The sequence below is a fragment of the Rutilus rutilus genome (assembly GCF_951802725.1).
Source record: "Rutilus rutilus genome assembly, chromosome: 9".
Taxonomy (NCBI): domain Eukaryota; kingdom Metazoa; phylum Chordata; class Actinopteri; order Cypriniformes; family Leuciscidae; genus Rutilus; species Rutilus rutilus.
Genome location: NC_140223.1, coordinates 2,891,503 through 2,913,994, shown reverse-complemented (window position 1 = coordinate 2,913,994; position 22,492 = coordinate 2,891,503). Strand labels below are relative to the sequence as shown.

The 22,492-nt window shown below is 38.4% G+C and overlaps 1 protein-coding gene across 4 annotated transcripts in view; it reads right to left on the bottom strand.

Moving 5' to 3' along the window:
- LOC311297736 (NACHT, LRR and PYD domains-containing protein 3-like) overlaps positions 1-20,805 on the bottom strand; it is a 49,296-nt gene extending 28,491 nt beyond the window's left edge. For 2 of the 4 annotated variants that reach the window (XM_084420169.1, XM_084420172.1), the window contains exons 1-7: positions 19,987-20,805; positions 19,333-19,430; positions 19,055-19,168; positions 8,445-8,570; positions 8,063-8,158; positions 6,160-7,878; positions 530-601 (exon numbers count right to left, since the gene is read on the bottom strand). In XM_084420169.1, coding sequence (XP_084276295.1) covers positions 530-601; positions 6,160-7,878; positions 8,063-8,158; positions 8,445-8,570; positions 19,055-19,168; positions 19,333-19,382 — 2,177 coding nt within the window. In that variant the 5' untranslated portion in view covers positions 19,383-19,430; positions 19,987-20,805. Of the gene's footprint in view, positions 1-529; positions 602-6,159; positions 7,879-8,062; positions 8,159-8,444; positions 8,571-19,054; positions 19,169-19,332; positions 19,431-19,547; positions 19,708-19,986 lie in introns of those variants that run through there. The other 2 variants (XM_084420170.1, XM_084420171.1) reach the window with 2 other exon arrangements.
- Positions 20,806-22,492: the final 1,687 nt, after the last annotated feature.

The following is a 22,492-nucleotide window of genomic DNA, read 5'->3' as shown; positions in this document are numbered from 1 at the left end:
AGAGCACTGATGACGATTACGAACAGGTGGATAGGGTGCAGGAACGAAGCAGGTGAGAGAGAGAGAGAGAGAGAGAGAGAGAGAGAGAGAGAGAGAGAGAGAGAGAGAGAGAGAGAGAGAGAGAGAGAGAGAGAGGGAGAGAGAGAGAGAGAGAGAGAAAAAAAGAGGAGGAAAACAAACCTTCCTCATGACAGAAAGATTATATAAAAATGATATAATGGAATACATTTAATACATCTGAATTTTCCTTAAATGTATTAACTTTTAAATTAAATTAAAATGAATATATAAAAAAGTATAAATATAAATGTTAATATACATACATTATAAATGCATATATTGAAAATATATTTCTCACACAAATATTATAAAAAAACAGTTAAGTAGATCACAAATCAGGTCAGATAGGTGGAGGGTTTAAAAGCTGAAGTGTGACACTCATATTATTTGTTAAACCATTAATTTATAATGTTTAAGTAAGAAATGTAATAATGTTTTAACAGTGATGCTTGTTCTCAGTGTTACTTACACAGCGAATCTAGTTGCTGTAACCACAGGCATCAGCTTCTGGAGAACTTCATCTCCAGTCTTCTGTGTGTCACTATTGTAAAAAAAAATATATATATATATATATATTATTAATGCTATTAATAATAATAATGTTAATAATAATAATAATAATAATAATAATAATTACTATCATAAGTAAATAATACATTACATTTCTTACATTTCTTACATTTCTTACTAAATACCCTCTACCTTACAGGCAGAAACTGAAATCAGCTAAACCTGTATTAAGGACTGTAAAAAGATGGACCAACGAAGCAGAGCAGGATCTACAGGCCTGCTTCGATTGCACTGATTGGACTGTTTTTGAAGCTGCAGCCACCGATCTGGATGAGCTCACAGATACTGTAACATCATATATCAGTTTCTGTGAGGATACATGCATTCCTACCAGGACATTCTTATCATTCACTAATGATAAACCATGGTTTACTGGGAAACTCAAACAGCTTCGTCATGCCAAAGAGGATGCTTACAGAAGTGGGGATACAATCTTGTATAACCAGGCCAGAAACAAACTGACAAAGGAGATCAGAGTTGCTAAAAGAAGCTACTCTGAAAAGCTGAAAAACCAGTTTTCAGCCAACGACCCGGCATCAGTCTGGAGAGGCCTGAGGAACATCACCAACTACAAATCACCATCCCCCCCATCTGTGGAGAATCAACAACTGGCTGACACTCTCAATGCATTCTATTGCAGGTTTGAGAAGCCCAGACTCACACCTCACACCCGCCCTGATGTGCACTTCACACATCCACCATCACCTCCTGCAACCCCTCTCCTCCCCCCTTCTGCCATCCAACCTGAGCTTAAGGTCTGTGTGGAGGACGTGAGCAGAGTCTTCAAAAAACAGAAGACTAGGAAAGCTTCAGGCCCAGACGGCATCTCATCTGCTTGTCTAAAAGCCTGTGCTGACCAACTGGCCCCAGTCTTCACGCAGATCTTCAACAGATCATTGGAGCAGTGTGAAGTTCCCTGCTGCTTCAAACGCTCCACTATCATTCCGGTTCCCAAAAAAACTAAAATCACTGGACTTAATGACTACAGACCTGTCGCTCTCACGTCTGTGGTCATGAAGTCGTTTGAAAGACTGGTGTTGGCCTATCTGAAGGACATCACCGGACCCCTGATGGATCCCCTTCAGTTTGCTTACAGAGCAAACAGGTCTGTGGATGATGCAGTCAACATGGGACTGCACTATATCCTGCAACATCTTGACAGACCTGGGACTTATGCACGGATCTTATTTGTGGACTTCAGTTCGGCCTTCAATACCATCATCCCTGATCTTCTCACAGCCAAACTGACTCAGCTCTCCATGCCATCCACAATCTGTCAGTGGATCTCCAGCTTCCTGACGGACCGGCAGCAGCTAGTGAGACTGGGGAAACTCACATCCAGGACCCTCACCATCAGCACTGGCGCCCCCCAAGGGTGCGTTCTCTCCCCACTGCTCTTCTCCCTGTACACTAATGACTGCACTTCTAAAGACCCCTCTGTCAAGCTCCTGAAATTTGCAGACGACACCACTGTCATCGGTCTCATCCAAAATGGTGACGAGTCTGCTTACAGACTGGGGGTTGAACAGCTGGCTGTCTGGTGCAGCTATAACAACCTTGAGCTGAACACACTCAAAACAGTGGAGATGATCGTGGACTTCAGGAGAAAACCCCCAGCACTCCCTCCTCTCACCATCATGAACAGCACTGTGGAAGCAGTGGAGTCATTCAGGTTCCTGGGCTCTACCATCTCCCAGGACCTGAAGTGGGCAAATCACATTGACTCCATTGTGAAAAAGGCCCAGCAGAGACTGTACTTCCTTCGCCAGCTGAAGAAGTTCAATCTGCCACAGGAGCTGCTGATCCAGTTCTACTCAGCCGTCATTGAGTCTGTCTTAAGCACTTCCATCACTGTCTGGTTTGGTTCAGCTACCAAATCGGACATCAGGAGACTACAACGGACAGTCCGGACTGCAGAGAGGATTATTGGTGCCCCCCTGCCAACCCTCCAGGACCTGTACTCTTCCAGAGTGAGGAAGAGAGCAGGTAAAATCATCACAGACTCCACTCACCCTGGACACCCCCTGTTTGAACTGTTACCGTCAGGACGGCGACACAGATCACTGGCCACAAGAACTTCCAGGCACAGGAACAGTTTCTTTCCACAGGCCATTTCCCTTCTGAACACTTAACATGCCCCCCAAAGCATATGCCTGTAAGTGCAATACTCCCACTGTCTAGTGCAATAAACTCAGGTGATATTTATATCTATATTATTCATACTACTCAAAATACTGTAAATATGTTTATAATCTGTAACATGCGCTAGACTCCCACTGTCTAGTGTAATATTCTCTAATTCAGGTGATATTTATATTATTCATACTACTAAAAATACTGTAAATATGTTCATAATCTGTAAATGTTTATTCAGACTAAACCCAACTGTGACCCTACTTTTTTACTTTTATACTATTTTTATTTATTTTTTATATATTTTCATTCTTAGAATTTGTATTACTATGTTCTTGTTGTATTTGTATTTGTATATGTGCACTGGAAGCTTCAGTACCAAGAAAAATTCCTTGTGGGTGCAAGCACACTTGGCAATAAAGCTCTTTCTGATTCTGAATATTTTTTTATTAACCCTCTGGGGACCAAAAACGAGCCTGCGCGTTTTGCTCGTTTTTTTTTTTTTTAGCAATGAAAATAAACACTAAATGCTCTGTTCATTTTGATCTTTCATTTTCGTGTAATACATCAATCGATCCTGTTCAGTTTCTATTTTTTTTCTGTATACTCACAATAAAAATAAAGTGTTTTGCTTTTTGACAAATAAAGAAATATTAACATGATGCGATTTCTGCCTTCTCTCTGTCAGTAAACTCCCATTTGAAACGCGTTCGAAAATGATCTATAACTCCGCGAAAATTCAGTCAAACAGGCAAACAGACCCACGAGCATAAAGCTTGAGATCGCATCTTTTAAATGAAGTAATTTATATAAAAAACAAATATTCTCAGCTTCTGTAATCTGTATAAAAAGAGAGCGACTCCAGTCGAGCTCATTACGAGCCATTCAAAAGTAATTTGACCACTCCCCGGAGAGCGCGTGCTATTCGAATGCAAATTCTGAGAACCATTTCAGTCTGTGAAACGCCCCCACATCAGCTGTAAACAAAGCGCGTCGCAATCGAGTGAGGCATAATATAGCCTACCTTATGGAGAAAAGTTTCCTCAGAACAGTGCTGATATGAGGAGCAATATCTCCTGATATGAGGAGCAGATCCCGCTGAGGAGTGAGGTAGGCTGTTTTCTTTTCTCAAGTGTGGAATAACGTTATGGAATAACGTTAGTGTAGGCCTATGCAAACCGCAAAAAGATGAATCGCATTTCTATAATATGACTCGCCTTTCTGTGAGATGAATGAAGGGTACATATTTGTAAAGACTGTTTAGCCTAAATATGAATCGCGCGTCTGTGTGTGAAAGAATAAACTGCTTTGCTATAGCCTACTGAGATGAGTAAAAATCGACTGGAATATGTTGAAATAAAATCAACGTATTAAACTGCAAATTAGCATTTATATGCCCTAATATTTCATAAAAACAACGTTACAGTCAGTCACTTGTTGACTAGATTTGGGTACAGTTTTTAGGCTACTGTAGAATATACTGCCACATCAAATAATCTTTTGTTTAGCAATTTCTGCTCATATCTAACGTTATATATATATATATATAACTATATATAACTATATTATTTATATATATTATATTTATATTTGTGGTCTTAATTCAGCAACTTTCATTTAAATTTTTTCCAATAACCACGCATAAACATTATTCTCTTAAAAATACAAACATCTACATACACGTTGCTCGCATATTATGGTAGCCCTGTTTGTGCTATATAGAGTGAATTTACACCTTTGCCATTAACATGTTTATAAATAACTGAAAAAAGCACAAATGTCAGAGCATGTCAGAACATCTCAAGGACCCCAAAAACAGCTTGGTCCCCAGAGGGTTAAACACTGTTTTAAAAAGGACATGTGAAAAAGTTGTTTTAGTATCTATAACTGTAGAAGCTACTAATCGTATTCAGCCAAGATAGATTTGTTTTTTCTTTATCTTGTCAATGTTGCAGTGGCAGGTCTATTAGTCTGCATTTACACTACAACACTATTATAACATATCAGATTTGTTTGTCCTGTCGGTTGCTGTGGTTATCACCATGGAGACATTTAACTCCCGAATTGGCTCAAGAAAAAAAGTATTTGTGTTCCTGCATCAACAAATTATTTGCAGAAATTTTAAGCACACGGATTTGCTGGTTGTTACTTGTTTATTTACCTACTTGTTTAACTTGCTACTTGTTTTATCACGGGAAATGAAGCGCACGAAATGTGAATCATTGTCCATCATTTTGCGAGCAACTGGTGAAAAAGAAAAATGCCACAAAATTAAAAATATTTCCATTTTAAACCATGAAGGCGAGCCATTGTATATTATATCACCAAGCCATGTGCAAACTTTGCGTGAGAGTTATGTCGGTGAAGAAGTCTCAGACACCAGTCAATTATTCACTACAGAAACTGACAGTAAAAACTAACAGAGCTTTTGGCATCTGACGCTGCATTAATGGTGCATATTCTCGATGAGAGATTAATCTCATTTATTTTCTTAATGCGTATTTTTATGAATCAATAAGTATTTTGTGTTAAACAAGTTGTTTTTGACATGAGAAGTAAGCTAATCTAATCTTTTATCCTCACAGCGCGTCAGTTATGCAGTGATGTGCTATAACATTATTGTGGGAAAAATTAATTGTAATATTAATGAAGTTACTCGGGTCCTTCTGAGGGTTTTAGACTCGAGTCCTCAGCATTAAACACTAGAATGAGACGCTCTAGTAAGTGTGCATGGCTACGTCACACATGTTCCCGCCCCACGGTCACGCCACAAAAATACTATTAAAACTTAATTTAGGAAAAATACTTTCTATTAAATATCTTTATATTAACTGACTTTTTTATAAATGCAATACAGTGAATGACAGCCGTCTGTGTCTCCCAGTGGTTTACATTTAACATTTAACATTTAACTCTATATTGTCAGTTTAGTGTTCAGTGATTAATTACACCAAAACAAAAGATAACATGTATGCCTTCATCTCTGAATACATAATTTGTGTCTTACATTTTATAATGAACTCAGATAAACTCAGTGCCGACTCGTTTTCCATCAGTTCTTCTACGTGAATTGGAATGTTTGCAAAGGATTGTGGGAGATTGAAGAACACGAAGGATACACTTGATGCATCCTTCAAAATGAGCTGAATTAAAGACACAAAATGAAGTGTGTCTTCAAAACATCCTTCAAACTGAGACGGTCTTCAGAGGCGCTTGATGACGTGGCAGCCGAGATATGCAGCCTTACTAGGACACAGCCACAGTTTGAGAAACTCCCGCAAATTATGTACAATATCCCAGAAATCAATCTGTGCCCCGTGATTTAAACTCCTCTGACCTCTGAGTTTCTCTTTGTTCATGTTTTAGACTGTAATGATTGTACTCAATGTTACTTACTGATCAATAGTGACTCCAATTAAGCTGCTCAGGTCAAACCTCTGCAGTGTCTTCTCTGAGGACAACAACGCAAACACTAAAGCTGACCACTGAGACGAGGAGAGTTTCACATCACGTAATCCTCCATAGCTCATATGAGGTTGAGCTTCGTTCACTAGAGAAAGATCACCCAGTTCATTCAGACAGTGAAACAGATTGATGTATTTATCTGGAGAGGGATTCTCACTGATCTTTTCTTTAATATAGTGAACTGTTTTCTTATTGTTGTGAGAGCTGTTTGCTGTCTGTGTCTTTAGTTCTTGTAAGAGACTCTGATTAGACTTCACTGACAGACCCAGAAGGAAACGTAGGAAAAGGTCCAGATGCCCATTTTTACTGTCTAAAGCCTCATCCACAGCTCTCTGATGGAGATCAGATAGTGAAGCTTTAGTTGGTTGTGTAATCTGGTCAAACACATTGATGTTATTGTTGATAAAGGAGAGATGCACATATAGAGCTGCTAGATGTTCCTGAATGCTCAGATGAACAAAGCTGAAGACTTTCCCCTGATACAAGCCCAACTCCTCTCTGAAGATCTGAGTGCACAATCCTGAGTAAACTGATGCTTCTGCCTCATCAATGCCACACTCGCTCAGGTCTTCCTCATAGAAGATCAGGTGGCCTTTCACAAGCTGCCGATAAGCCAGTTTCCCCAGTTTGACAATCATGTCTTCATCTTTCACTTTCTTCTCATAGTCCTTCTCATGTTTGATGTTGGTCTGAATGATCAGGAAGTGTGTGTACATCTGAGTGAGAGTCTTGGGAATCTCTCCTCTCTCTGCTTCACTCAACATCTCCTCTAGAACAGTGGCTGAGATCCAGCAGAACACTGGGATGTGGCACATAATTAAGAGGCTCCTTGAGGACTTCAGGTGTGAGATGATCCTGTCGGCCAGACTCTGATCACTGATTCTCTTCCTGAAGTATTCCTCCTTCTGTGTGTCACTGAAGCCTCGTACCTCTGTCACTCGATGGACACACTCAGAGGGGACGAGATCCGCTGCTGCTGGTCTGGAGGTGATCCAGATGAGAGCAGAGGGAAGCAGATTCCCCACAATGAGGTTCGTCAGCAGCTCGTCCACTGAGGCTGATTCAGTCACATCACACAACCTCACATCGCTCTGAAAATCCAGAGACAGACGACACTCATCCAGACCATCAAAGATGAACAACACTTTATACTCATCACTGAATATGTCCATTTCTTTTGTTTCAGGGAAAAAGAGATGAAGAAGATCTGAAAGACTGAGTGTTTTGTCCTTCATCAAGTTGAGCTCTCTGAAAGCAAGTGGAAATATGAGCTGGACGTCCTGATTCTCTTTCCCTTCAGCCCAGTCCAGGATGAGCTTCTGCACAGAGACTGTTTTCCCAATGCCAGCGACTCCCTTTGTCAGCACAGTTCTGATGGGTTTGTCTTGTCCAGGTAAAGGTCTAAAGATGTCACTGCATTTGATCGGTGTGTCCTCTGTTTCTGCTCTTCTGGACTGTGTCTCAATCTGTCTCACCTCATGCTCATTATTGATCTCTCCACTTTCACTCTCTGTGATGTAGAGCTCTGTGTAGATCTCATTCAGGAGTGTTGGGTTTCCCTGCTTTGATATTCCCTCATACAAACACTCAAACTTCTGTCTCAGATTTGATCTCAATGTGTTGAGGACTTCAGCAGGATTAGAGTCGAAGCTGTAAAATTTAAATACCACATTATTACACAAGTTAGAGAAGTAAATAGCCGTAAATAATGATTTTTTTGTCATTATGGGACACAGAACATCATTAGGTTTCAATTATTAATCATGTGTTTGAGTGATGTGTGATGAGAAGTGCAACACCTAAAATTAAACAACAAAAAAGTCCTGCATTTTACCTGAAACCAGGATACATGCTTTCATTAAAGTCTTGTGGTTGAATCACAGGCTTGTACACAGTTTTGTTTTTAACTGGTCTGGATTGAAGATTTGACCTTAAATCAGAATGAAGAGGGTAAAGAATTAGACACACTGATATTGATGTAATTGTGTCATTAACTGAGTAACAGACCAACAGCTTTTACAGTGTGTGAATGTATTAACAATACAATACATAGAGCTTTACACAAGAACACAATGATAATCATTAATAGACTGAAACTTGCAGGATTTGAACTTAGAATTGTTTAGTTCAAATAGAGATCATTAAACTGCTGTATATTAATAATTATTTCATAAAAATCAAATACTATAGGCATAACTTTTATAGCAATGATATACCTGAGATCAGGCCGTCTCTCCCCGCTCTTAAACTTTACTGGCTCCTCCATAGAGCAGTCACTCTTCATAGACACAAAGCTGGACTCTGGCTTTGATCTCTTCTGCTGGACTGAACTGGTTTCAAAACTAAGTAAAATAAAAAGCATACAGACTTACAAATGTTGTGCACTTTTACTAGAAACTTCTGTCTTAGGAAAGACCAGGGAGTGTTGTGCATTTTAATATAATAGAAATACCAGCTGACAGTACTCTCTGTATGTTTAACATGTATCTACTGTACCTAATATTTATCCAAAGGAATCAATATTGAATCAAGATCGGAATCAAATCACAAGAATTGAATTGAAATTGTGAAATTTGTGTCAAGCAATAATAAAAACAGTAGCATACAAGTCATTGTAACATGTAACATTGTGTTGTCACTAAACTTAATAAAATAATGTTTAGTTACCAAATGTTTTGTGATGCAAGTTTTTTTTTTTTTTTTTTTTACATCCCCCCCAATCCCCCCATTTTATGTTATGTTACAATTTCACTGTTTACAAAGACAGGGCCTGCCATCTCGTCTTTTTGGCTTGTTGTTTCTGATTGCACTTGAACCCCAAGGAGGAAATCCAGGGGCCTGTACCATGAAGCCGGTTTAGGTGGCTAGCCAGCTATGTTTCAGTTTAGTTTCCGCCAACCCTGGGTTTTAGGTACTATGAAAGTAGCTTGGCTTTAATCGGTGTTCGTCGCCATGGTATCTTACGCTGCACGGCTAACCTGCTCCGGGGCAGGTTATGTTCTGGATTCAAGATCTCAGACTGAAGTTTGACCAATCAGCTGAGAGCAAAGAAACATTTAGGTGACGTAACTTATTCCTAGTGTGTGTTGTAATGACTTCACCTTTTCTTCCAAATCAAGTAAAAATCAAATAAAGAAATCCCCTTGCCTTTCCTGATAGTTATTTGTATGAAAGATACAGATTTTCCGCGGAAGCAATGTCTTATCTTTGCGAACTTCTTGAGCCGCACATAAAGAATTTAACACGTCAAATTCATGCACTTACTGTACCGCAAATATTGCGTTGCATTTTTTTGCAAGTGGTACGTGCTTGCACGGTGGGTGACGCACAGAAGCTAGGGGAAAACACGGTTTGTCGAACCATTCGCAAGGTCGCTCTGCAGGAGTACATGAATAGTTTCATTAATAGTGTTCCCTGGACATTTATCGACCATGTCCATAAAAGAGGGCTTTTATAAAATTCACGGTTTAAGATATATTGATAGGGTGACATCACATGGACAACATTTTTTTTTTTTTTCAAAAAGCAAATTTCACAAATGTATTATACAATACATGTTAAGAATTATTTTACATCTTTTTTATTATTATTCTGTTAATCTTATGATAGGATTCCCTTGAGTCATTGCAAAATGTATGCAGTCTATTGCTCCAATCTCCACTGCTCTAGGGGAACATGAGACAGATTATGTTAATAGGAAGTCCTATCACAGCCTTAATGTTCAGGTAGAGATGATGTGCATATGTGAGATGATTATTTTCTGTGAGATGAATCTTTAAATTAATAGTAACATTAACAGATATAACAATGATCTACTAAACATTTCATCTGCAGACGACTTGTGGTCATGAACGTATGATCACAAGTTTGGATGCCAAATGGCCTGGCTCCAGTGCTTGACTCACGAATTTTCTGTGAGTCTTTGTTGTGTCAGCACAAAACACTGTTAATTAATTAATTTGAACTGAGATAGAAAAACCTACACAATAACCCCCTATCATGACCCTCAGACAGGGCCACAGCACCACTTCAATGTGGCCCTCAGTAAAACCAGAGTGAAGATAGAGATGACCTTTGGCATCCTAAAGGCACGTTTCAACTGTGTTCGGCCCTTAAGAGTCACCAGAGCGGACCACCCAGCTGGTGCAGATGTAGATGCAATCACCATACAATATTACACTTAATAAAAGCACACTGAAACTGCAGATAGGTCTCAAACTGTTTTATTGGTTTTGTGGTATGAGAGGGAGAAAGAGAGCAAGACAAAGTTGCATTAATAAATATTCATACTAAAGAGTTACTTGGTTAAATAAGTTCACATACTGAGATCAGTTTTATCCAGCTGTTTGATCTCCGAAATTGTTTTATTAATTTTTTTGGAGCCTCCTCAGCTCACAGTCCAGGGGTCTCATTTATAAAACTGTGCGTAGGAACCTTACTAAAAGTGTACGTGCGCCCGAAAGCCAAAAATGGTGTACGCAAAATAATATTCGGATTTATAAAACCGTTCGTACGCCAGAACCTGCGCAGAATTCACTTTATAAATCCCAGTCAGCGGAAGATTGTGCGCACATGCGTCTCCACCCCGAAATAACCATATATGGAGCTTACAACGCCTAGTTTTACTATGCAGATCCTCATCTGCATATCATTTGCATATGATTATTCATCCATGTGATAACGTTTAACGCCACAAGACACATTACATTAATAAAAATCAAGTAGTTGCCTATATCTTGCCTTGTTTTTGAATACATAAATCAAATAGTGTAAAATACATTTCAGAGAAAGTTTTTCTCAATCTTTTCCACTGGCCGAATTGTATTTTTAATTGATACTTTTAATGGAAACAGATATAGGCCTTGGGCATTATTTGCACGAAACTATTTTCTCAGACAATCTGGTATTATCATGATAAGCAGTTATCTCTGTGGTTAAAACATTAAAACAAAGCATGCCAGAGGAAAAGTGTTCAAAAACACTGCATTAACAACAAATATTTCTATTGACTGAATTTGAATATAAAAATGTTGTAACTTCTCAGTAATGATTTCATGTTTAAGTGCTTAACTCCATTAGTTTAAATCATTATTTTATTTATTTAAACTGTTATTTGCGTCAGTTTCACTAAACGGCCCAACGCGCTCGCTGGCGCGGACATTTAAGAAGGGATGGATATTAGCTTCAAGTGGCAGGCTTGGTGAGTGAAATTATATTTGTATTATCTTTCTGTATATGTTAAATTTTCTTTAGATTTTCTGTCTAAAAGTGACCAAAAAGACACTTAACTCCAGCTCACCATCGGTGTCGCCAATTCCCTTTGTCTCCAGAATGTGCGTACGCACGGCTCAAAGTTTGCTTAAAGGTGCGCACATTCTCCCGTCAAGTTTGTTTTTTATAGATCACAACCTTTGCGTGGGAACTGGCGTACGTACGTTTCCAGCCCCGTTTTGTGCGTACGCACGCTTTATAAATGAGACCCCAGCTCCTTTAGTGTGCAGTCTAGTTCAAGTCTCCTTTAGTGTGCAGTTTAGTTCAAGTCTAAAGTCAAGTCAGTTTAGTTCAAGTTGCGCGCGTGGAGTAATCATAGCTTGAGGATCAAAGCCTGAGCTGACAGAGAAAGTTGATGAGCTGCATCATGGTACCAATAAAGCCTGATTGCATCGGTTTGGTTTTGTCAACTCAAAACTAATCCTGTAACCCCGAGTTTGTTCAGTTACCTTCATGGTACAGGCCCCAGATCATATCCCAGAAGGGAAAACCAAAACAAAATAAAGTTAAAACTTGTTTTGAACAATTTCTTTGTCATCTGCAAAGAGGGGGAGGGGGGAGGGGGGAGGGGGGAGGGGATCTGGCCATATTGCCCAGCCCTAGTTATAAGTAGGGCTAAACGATTAATCGCACTTTCCATGTAATCGCACTTAAATCGAGATGGCTTATCATGATTTTAAAAACGCAAAGGCTGCGATTATTTTTTATGCGCAGCTTGTCATTGATGTATGGCTCTGTAAACGCTGCTCCATCTGAAAGCACTGTGAGCTTGAGTCACTTATAACGTGCATTTGAAAAAACAACACGCGTCAAACATCTTTCCAAAACATGAGAAGCATTTATGAACTTCTTGTCCAACAAAAGACAACACTTAATAACATGCATTTACTCCAAATTCACTTCATAACGGCAGCTGAGCTCCTCCTCCTGTGAGATAATGAGCTTCTTACACAGAATAAGGCAGTCGTGTATTTATAAGTTATGTTTAATCAAAGCGTTTCAATCTTCTGTTTATTCAGCAACAGCGACAGGGGTTTCCTGGCATATTTAGCGTGTTTGCATGAGAGCGCCCTCTGGTGTTCAAATGGGGCAGTATTTACTACCAATCAGCCGCACTCCACTGACAAGCTGCGCATAAGATAATTACAGCCTTTGCCAAATCGCGTGCGGTTTTATTGCGATTAACCGTTCAGCCCTAGTTATAAGTGACTCAAACTCGCAGTGCTTTCAGATGGAGCAGCGTTTACAGAGCCGTACATCAATGACAAGCTGTGCATAAAAAAAAAAAATCACAATAAGCCAACTCGATTTAAGCTTTCAACAAATCTGAACAAGCAGTTTGAAAAATCCAATCAATTTTACACCTACTCCATTATATAAAGGTGGAAAAAAATCTCGACTTACATTAACTTGATGTCATTGACTGACAGATAAATTATGCGTCTAATTCAAAACTATCATACTATAAGTACATCTTTTATAGCAATGATATACCTGAGATCAGGCCGTTTGTCTCCACTCTTAAACGTTATTGGCTGATGCATAGAGAAGTAGGATTGCAGGATTGTAACTCATTAAACTGCTGTATATTAATAATTATTTAATAAAATACTATAAGCGTAACATAGAAGTGATATACCAGGGATCAGGACATGTGTCTCCACTCCTTAACTTTATTGGCTCCTCCATAGAGCGGTTACTCTTCATAGACACACAGCTGGGGCCTCATGTATCAATCTTGCGTATGCACAAAAACTTTGCGTACGCCAGCTTTCACGCTCACGGTCGGATGTACTAACAGTGAAATTAACGCGAGAATGTGCGTTCCTCCACGCCAATTTCATGTCTGGCGTACGTACATTTCTCATTGTTTTTGTGCGTTGGCGACTCTTACAGGCAATGAAGTGAAGTTGCAAACATTACACAACTAATTGTTCTACAAGTCTATCGCACCACCACCTGTGGGAAGCATTGCTATTAATTTGCCATTTATAAAATAATTTACATATATTGTCACACGAGCCTCATGGGAATATTCTATCAATTATGCAATTAAGTAAGAACATATAAAAGCATATGCAAATTGATACAACCCTTAGTCTATGGCAATGACAGCTTTGGTTTAATGTCCACCTTTATATCAGACCATTTCTTTTTAAGGTCATTTAGGGTAGACTGTACAGTTGAGACGTGTGTTGAGACACCTTAAATAACTTGCGTTCGCAGCAAGAACAAGTTGTGATTTTTGCTGTGCACGTGCATATTCGTGTCCTCTTTGATCGTGGGAAATTCGCATCTCCGATCCGAAGATATCGGGAAAAGTTTTTTTTTTCTAAGATATGACTTAGAATATGTATGGTTGTATGGTTCACTTCACCATGCACTCTCCACAATGAATAGCTTATTATCCTTATGTGACTGTTAAACGTAACTGGTATCACCACAAACGTTATTCTGTGCCCTAAAAACTGGCATATTTCATGGTATTGTGTCATGCAAGGTAATTGCAAAATCTAGAGAAATGTGCGAGGTGGCCAGCGGGGGACAGTTGAGACCCATATCTACTGTACCCCCGATAGAGCTCTATTAGGAAACACATTGTTTAGTTGTTCAGTGTTATGATAACAGGTTAAACGTCGTAATTAGCCAGCATAGGACGCAAATGAAAATAAAATTTGAGATTTGGGATATTTAAACTGTGTATTATTAATAAATATTGTTACATATCTTGTTCCTGCTTTATACATTTTAACCAGTGCTAATTTAAATAAAATGAATGAACATAAATGGATGAATAAACAAAAATGTTGCCCAATTGTTATTTTCTTTATTTGTCTTTATTTTTTATATTTACAATGAATGGTTAGTTACCTTCACTTCATTAAAAATGGGTGTCTCAACTGTACCACATATGGGTACAGTTGAGACAAGGTTGAGACAAAAAGCACCTTATTTTTATGAGTTAATTGTGGAAAATATAAACTACTTGTGGGTATTATTGATTGATAATATCTTAGTCTACAAGCTAATGCAATGTCATGTGGAAATTCACTTATTTTCAGTATCTATTTTTGTGTGAAAAATCAAAACGCAAAAAGTGTCTCAACTGTACTCAGTCTACTCTACAGTGCGACTTTCAGATCCCACCGCATTGACGGCATCAGCCAAACTCTCCCATTAATATTTTTCCCTTTTGTTATTAATTCCGGAGGACAAAGTTCCAGATAAAATATTTTTTTTCGTTTCTACCTCCGATAGTAGCACCTCCAATTCACTTTCTGTAAAGTTTCGTTTCTTGCCGCCATTTTCTTACTGCTTTCTTTTGCCAAAGTGGACTCATTACCATATTTAAATTAATTTAATTAAGGGAGGAGACTGGGTGGGGCGTTGTGCTCGTGCATGTGCGCTCAATTTTACGCTAACTGGGATGTACAAAGAGAATATGCGTGGGATCCTTCGTACGCAGAGATTCATACATGTTTTTTTTTTTGTGCGTACACACATTTACAGCTTTGTCCGTATGCAATGTTTTAGTATGAATTCAACGCAAGTCTTTGTACATGAGGCCCCTGGACTCTGGGTTTGATCTCTTCTGCTGGACTGAACTGGTTTTCAAGCTAAGTAAAATATAAAGCAGACAGACTTATAAATGGTGTCTACTTTTACAGGAATCTTCTGTCTCAGGAAAGACCAGGGAGTGTTGTAACACTTTTGCATTAACATCTGTAACTCAGTGGTGTTTTAAACTTAATTATTTTGCAAATGTTAAGCATGATTTAAAACAATTTACTAATGTGACGGTGAAATTATGGGGAGAGCGTGGCACAACCTAACACTTTCTGACCTTCACAGTTTGTGTAAATCCACTTGGGGTTCAGAGTATTAACAAGCTAAAATATTTTGTCAATAAAATACAATTATTCACTTTTTCATATAATGTCATTTTTTTAGGAATTAAAAATAAACACATTTTTGAGTTTGACAACGAACACACCGCAAAACACAGTCCAGCATGGGTCCACACATAATAATAATTAATAATTTCTGAACATTGACTCTCAGTCTTTATTCACCTTTTTCTCGTGGTTTCTCAGTAGATTTCATAAAAGTTGTTCATGTGAATTATATCGCTAACATCATAGAATATCATAGTTCTAATAGGGCAGGGGTCGGCAAGTAAGTTTGGCATCGGGCCAAACAAAAGAGCAAGAACATAGTCAAAGGAAAATGTAAGAAATCAACTAGATTTGCCTGTGACAGACTCTTACTGTGTCTTTTGTAACTGGTAGTGAGCTGTTAGTCTGTGCTAAATCCTGTAGTAGGACAGTCATTCACAAAAAGCCACATTCGTGTGGCGGTGTCTGTTAAGCTAAACTTGAAATTGAAGGAAAAAATAAATAAAAATAAAAATTTATTATTTTCATCATTGTTAAATAAAGAAAGAAGAAAAGAGATTTGAGATCAAAATCAATGCAGCCTATTGGTTGTGAGCAAGTAGTGCAACCTGGGGGGAACAAAGAAGCTGATTGGCCATTGAAGCCGCACATGTCACATAGAACCAGGTGTGTGTGATTACCAGCATGCAGAGAGATCTTTGTTAGCAAAGTGGATGTGCTTCTCCTACCCAAGTTGGTGTTTTGGTTGGCTACAAAACCAAAGGAGAAAGATTGTTAACTGCACGGTTGTGACGATTGAGTTTGGAGGAAACCACATCCTGAGTTTGTTCAGAGACTTCTGTGAAAAGCCACAGTGTGTTCGTCATCTTTGAGATGCTACAGTACTTGTAGGACAAAGACTCAATTCTTTAGTGACTACAGACACTGTGTATGTTTGCAAGTTGTTTGTTCATGCTAGCGGTTTTAGCATCTAACATGCTAACTGGTCATGTGCACTAAGTGCATTTGATTTTACATTGCTGTTGAGTTGCTATGTAAACTGCGTGTATTTTTAACAATGTTGATTGTACTTTAAATATCCTTGAATGTACATCGATCTCAATGCTGTGTGTAGTGACTTGTACATTTATATATTTTTTTTTCTGTGTAGGTTATTAAAGGGACACTTCACCCATTTGCATTAAGCTTTGCATTGTTAGAAACCCAGTCATACTATTGAATGGTCGTGCAACACTCTCTCATTTTCCCCTGAGACGGGAGAAATCCGTTATTTACCTTTTACACTTCCTCCTACAATGACGCAAAAATCGTCATTTTGCGTCATTGTAGGAGGAAGTGTAAGAGGGGGGGATTTCTGTTGAGACTACAAGCACTAGTTCCTCATCTTTCCCAGGGGGCGGGACCCGCTCAAGCTACAGACCTATTACAGATCAGTGGGTGGGACTTTACTCTCTGAAACTGAAAGCAATATCCTCCATCTTGTTTGAAGCTAAGCTAACAGGCGCTGTGGAGACAGATGTAAAGTTATGACAATAGCGGAGGAGAGCGCTCAATATGATATAGAAGAAGAGGATTTCGGAAGTCTGATGCTTGAATCAGGTGTTTGTGGCTACCTTTACAAGCCGCATTATAGCGAAGAGCCGCCGAGGCAGAAGACCTGCCTGCCGCGGACGAGGAGCCCGGACTGGCTCGGGTTAGGGCGGACTGGTGGCGCCGGTGATCTCACTATGCAACTCATAGACTGTAAGATGCAACTACGAACACAGAGATAGAGTCCGTCTGCGGCAAAGATTTTCAACGATGACAATTTCTCCTGGACGAAATCTCTGAATCAGACGAGGACACGGACGTTTGTGTTGAGAACTATCCTAGTTTCGCACCGCATATGTTCTGACTGAACATCCAGGTACCATGCAATAATTCACCTTTTCGAAAGAAATACAAACGAGGAGTAATGCACTAATGAGTTCGCCAACTAACTAGACATTTTGTGTGAATGTGAAATGAATTTCAAGCTCTGGTGGTAGCTAGACTTGTAGACGGAAGAGTGATTTCTCTTATAGGCAGATATGCGCTTTCTGGATTAGTGGGAGTGGCTTGCGGAGCTGTGCAATGTGGTGCATTGTGGGAGTTGTTGTCCTTCATACAAATGCGTCCTGAAGTTATTTTTTGTCTTTCCTCGGTCACGAAGGCACCAAATTCAAAATTTATTTTACATTTCGACTACATATATGACCCACTTTAAATAAAAAACAATGTTCAAAAGAAGTCCAAGAAGATGAAGTTGTTGCTGAAAGATTTTCCATAAATTGCTTCGATGATGAAGAATCAGATGTTTTGAGTTATTCCATGCGCCCTTTAAAGTGGATTGAAGACTTTTTTCAAGTTTGGGCAGACATTGAGGCAAAGAAACCCTGATAACTTGACAGTGTCTGGGTTTTACATTGAATAAATTAATAAAGCAGTAGTGACACGTAACCTGGCAAGTGTCTTTATTCACCAACTTGCAACACAAACGCCTTGCTAAAACACACATATGTGGGAGATGCGGAATGGTTAAAAATAACTCAAAATAAAAGAGAACTTGAATAAGTATATATAGTCCACAACAACAGTTGATTATGAAAGACTGCCACCTTTTATTCAAACACTACAAAAAAAAATAATTCTATCTCTCTCTCGCTCTCTCTCTCGCTCTCTCTCACACACACACACACCAAATTCCATACAGAGGTATGAGGGATTTGTTTCTCTCTCTCTCTCTCTCTCTCTCTCTCTCTCTCACACACACACACACACACACACACACACACACACCAAATTCCATACAGAGGTATGAGGGATTTGTTACTCTCTCACACACACTCTCTCTCTCTCACACACACACACATTTATTTTATGTAATTACAGTCTTTAAATGTTCGCCGGTTCCCGCCTCCTTCTAACAACGAACTGCGTTACACTGGTGCTGAAACCTGGGAAGGAAGAAGGAGGCTGGAACCGGCAAACATTTAAAGATTTTAATGACATAAAATAAATCAACAACAAAACGAAAGTAAAAGACAGCAGCCTCACGGACGACTGCTTTCCTCCTTTATGCTTCCGCTCCTCCGTGAGAGATACGAGACCAGTGCATCGCGCAGGAGTCGCTCATCAGTAATCACGCCACCGGCCTAGTGCCGCTCTCTCACGACTACTCGGCCACCGCGGTGGTGCTTTACAACCCCAGTGGTGCGGTTGTCAAGGTTACCGGCACAGCCCAATTCAAAACAAACAAACTGAAAACAACTATAGAATTATAGGATGATTCAACTCAGGTGAACATCAACCACGATCACATGACTCTTTTCAAAGGCACAATGGAGAAACCAATGTTTTGCTGACCTTTAAAGATAAACCACCTTACTGTACTCTAGTAACGATGCTCATGCTCTGAAACATCACTGATCTGACCAGACACTGAGAAGCTTTCAACAAATCTGAACCAGCGGTTAGAAAAATCCACTCAATTTTACCCCTACTCCATTATGTAAAGGTGGAAAAAATCTCAGCTTACATTTACTTGATGTCATTGCTAGTATTAGACTGACTGAGATAATTTATGCGTCTAATTCAAAAGTGTCATACTATGAGCACATCTTTTATAAAAAATGATATACCTGAGATTAGGCCGTTTGTCTCCACTCTTAAACGTTTTTGGAGGATCCATAGAGCGGTTACTCTTCATAGACACACAGCTGGACTCTGGGTTTGAGCTCTTCTGCTGGATTGAACTGGAACAGAGAACAGATTCAGTTTAATCCTTTAGATTAAACTTTAGATCAGTGTCTTCATTCTTTATGATGGGAACCATATTAATAAACACATTCTCACATTCAACAACACTGATCTTTTTCTGTGATGTAACACAATATTTAACAGAGTTTGTTGAAAGTACCTGCATCCTGGAGAAACATCTCCATCTCTGGATCCTTGTGAATCAGCCATGATGAAGCTGCAGGAGAATCTGATGAGTTTGATCTCCTCCAGCTGACTCTGAATGAAGAAACATTCACACACTAAAATTCACACTCTTTAGTCGGGTAAAAATAAAAATAAAAATAAAAATAAAAATAAAAATAAAAATAAAAATAAAATAAAATCCCGACCCACCAAACACTAAAGTCCTCCAGCTTTAACGCCAAAAATATGCATGGAAATTCCTTCTTAAACGTTAATAAAAAAAACTTTGATACTGTTTTTTCCCGTGTCGTATTCGTATTTTTCCTGCTCAAAATGGCGGCGGAAATAGTACTTACATTCTATGCTTACATTACCTTACTTCACTCTGACTTTATGTGTGTGACGGAGAAAGAGAGAGAGAGAGAGAGAGAGAGGCGCGTTCACGAGAGCATCACGACAGACACTGATCCAATAAAAAAAAACGTGTTTGTTGGCGTTTGTCTGTTAAACTTCTGAAGAATCACGAACAACACAAAAGAAACATTGAAGTGAAAGAAACCCTTCATATCAAACAAACAATTACTTAAAATGTCCTCTAGATATTCATATTAATATGAGGAAGTTACTCACAAAACACATTAACACTCACCTTGATCAAACTTTTACAATATACAGGTTCTCAAATCCTTCAGCTTTAACATCATAAAGATATACGGATATTCCTTCTTAAATGTTGATAAACACTTGATGCTGGTTTTTTTTCGTGTCGTATTCATATTTTTCAGGCGACAGGAGAACTTTCTTTCACTTTCTTTGAGTGACGAGAGAGAGAGGTGAACATAGACGCACGTTCACGAGAGCACCACGACGAGTATGAGTGTGTGTGAGAGCAGCCTGCGTTGTTGCGTGAATGCGCGTTGAAGATTGTAAATAAAGTGGTGAATTATGTAAAATTGCGCAAACAAAGCACTTGCGTCTTTTTCAGTTTGTTTTTATCTGTTACTTTGTTTTTATATTGTTTGTTTAATTCGATTGTGTTTTTCTCTCTTTTCTCTTTAGTTTGTTAATTTATTCTTTCTTCCACTTGTTTTTTTATTTGTTCATACATTTTTCCTCATTATTTCTGTTTTGTTTATTCTTTTGTTCTCTTTGGCTTGTTCATTCATTATTTTTACTAGCTCATCCTTGTGATTTTGTTTTATGCCTGAGAATGTTTTGTGAAGTAAATGTTGTATTTCAGTAAATAGCCTACTATACCCTCCTGGTCTGTCGTAATTGATTTGTACCAGTGTTCTTTGATTAAAAAAATTTAAGCAAGATGAGAAAATAGGGAGACTTGTTAATGTTTAATATTCTATTATGTTGGTATTTTAAACGACTTTCTTATATGTAGGTGTTTATGGGTGAGTTACCATAGTGGTAAAGTGTCGAGCATGTGCTTCAGGTGGAGGACCTGCTAAGAATTCAAGTTGCTTTAAAAGCAACTCCAATGGCTTTGCTAGTGATGCAATCAGTACCATCTTTAGACTGCCAACATCGTATGTATTAAAAGAAAAGCTATATTTAGGTTGATAGTATGTTATTTTAACTCTGTGTGTCTATTAAATAGACACAAATAAATAACTCTTTGGCTGAACATGATTCAAGCATGGACAGTGGTTCCACATGATGGAACCATGTTATCTCAACCCAGATACTTCATGTTGGATGAACTTAAGCAAAGTGAGTAAAGTCAATTAAAATTAGACATGTCCAAATAACTTGATTCAGTCTTGTCCAAATAACCTGATTCAGTCGTGCTCGAATAACTTGAATCAATCACGTGGAACCACTGTCCATGATTAAATCATGTTCAACCAAAGAGTCATTTTTTTGAGTGTGCCTTCATTTGTTCAGTTTTGTCTTTCATTTCTTTTTTCTGCAGAACGCAGAGTTCCTGATAAATCACTCGTAAAATATCTTTAAGTCAGTGGAAACTGTCTTCAAGCACAATGGGTAAATTTGTTTTTACTATAATACTAGCTTTTTTTTTTTTTACTTCATACATGAATTAATGTTTACGGATTAACTTAAATCACCTAAACTTTTAAAAAATACTCCACACAACCACTGGTTTGGATGATACCTTGATTTTTTTATCATATTTTACAGTAGAGCATATTGTATAGCATTTTTTAATAAATATTGCCTACATTTAAGCTTGTTTAACAAATATTAGAAGTAAAATTTAAACATTCAGAAGTAATTCAAGTGTAATCGTCCAGTCTCTCCATAATGTTTTTAAAGCAGGTAAATACAATATTTGTTATCTGTCAAAATGACGGAAAGCATTTTGAAATACTATCACTCAGTGCTAAACTTAAACATTTTTTGATTAAGGCAACATATGTTACATAAATAGGCATATATTATTACAGTGATATTTAACACGTCCATAATATTGCTGCACAAAAGAATCGAGCATTTGGGGAAATTCATGGTCTGTTGTAAATAATTGTAATGCTTTTACAATTTTAAGTTTCCTTTTATTGTTTGATGGTTGAAGGGTAGAATAATGTCACTATTGTACACCTTTATTTATTATTGCATCCATAGAGCGAGCCTTTCACTGATTGTTTACAGTTTAACAGAAGTTACAGCCATAATCATAATCGTGCAATTTAGCATCATGTGTAGGAAAAAGGTGGATAGTAAGTACATGTAGTTTATTGTTACTACTGAGCATTTAAATGTATAATTACACTAACAAGGACACTGGAAAATAAAGTGTAAGCGTTAATTCTAATATTATGTGAAATGTCATTTTTTTCTCATAAAATCCTTACCTCATTGGAGGCCATGAAGCGACACCCTGAGGACTTCTTTAATCAAGACTGTAGAAGTGCCATCCGGATGGCTCCAAAATAAACTGAGAAGCAAATTAACCTGCATACTTTCACAAATATGAGGGTGAAACCGGCCACCAGTCTATACATCATGCAACCTCGATAACAAAACAGAACAAATAACACACAGATATCACAGTTGTTAAACTACTGTTTCAACTTCATCCTCAACACAGGTATTCAGACCACGGTCCATCATCAGAAACTTCAGAGGAAGCTTTACACACTGCCAGATTTTAAGAGGAAACGGATCGACTCTTTGATATTCTG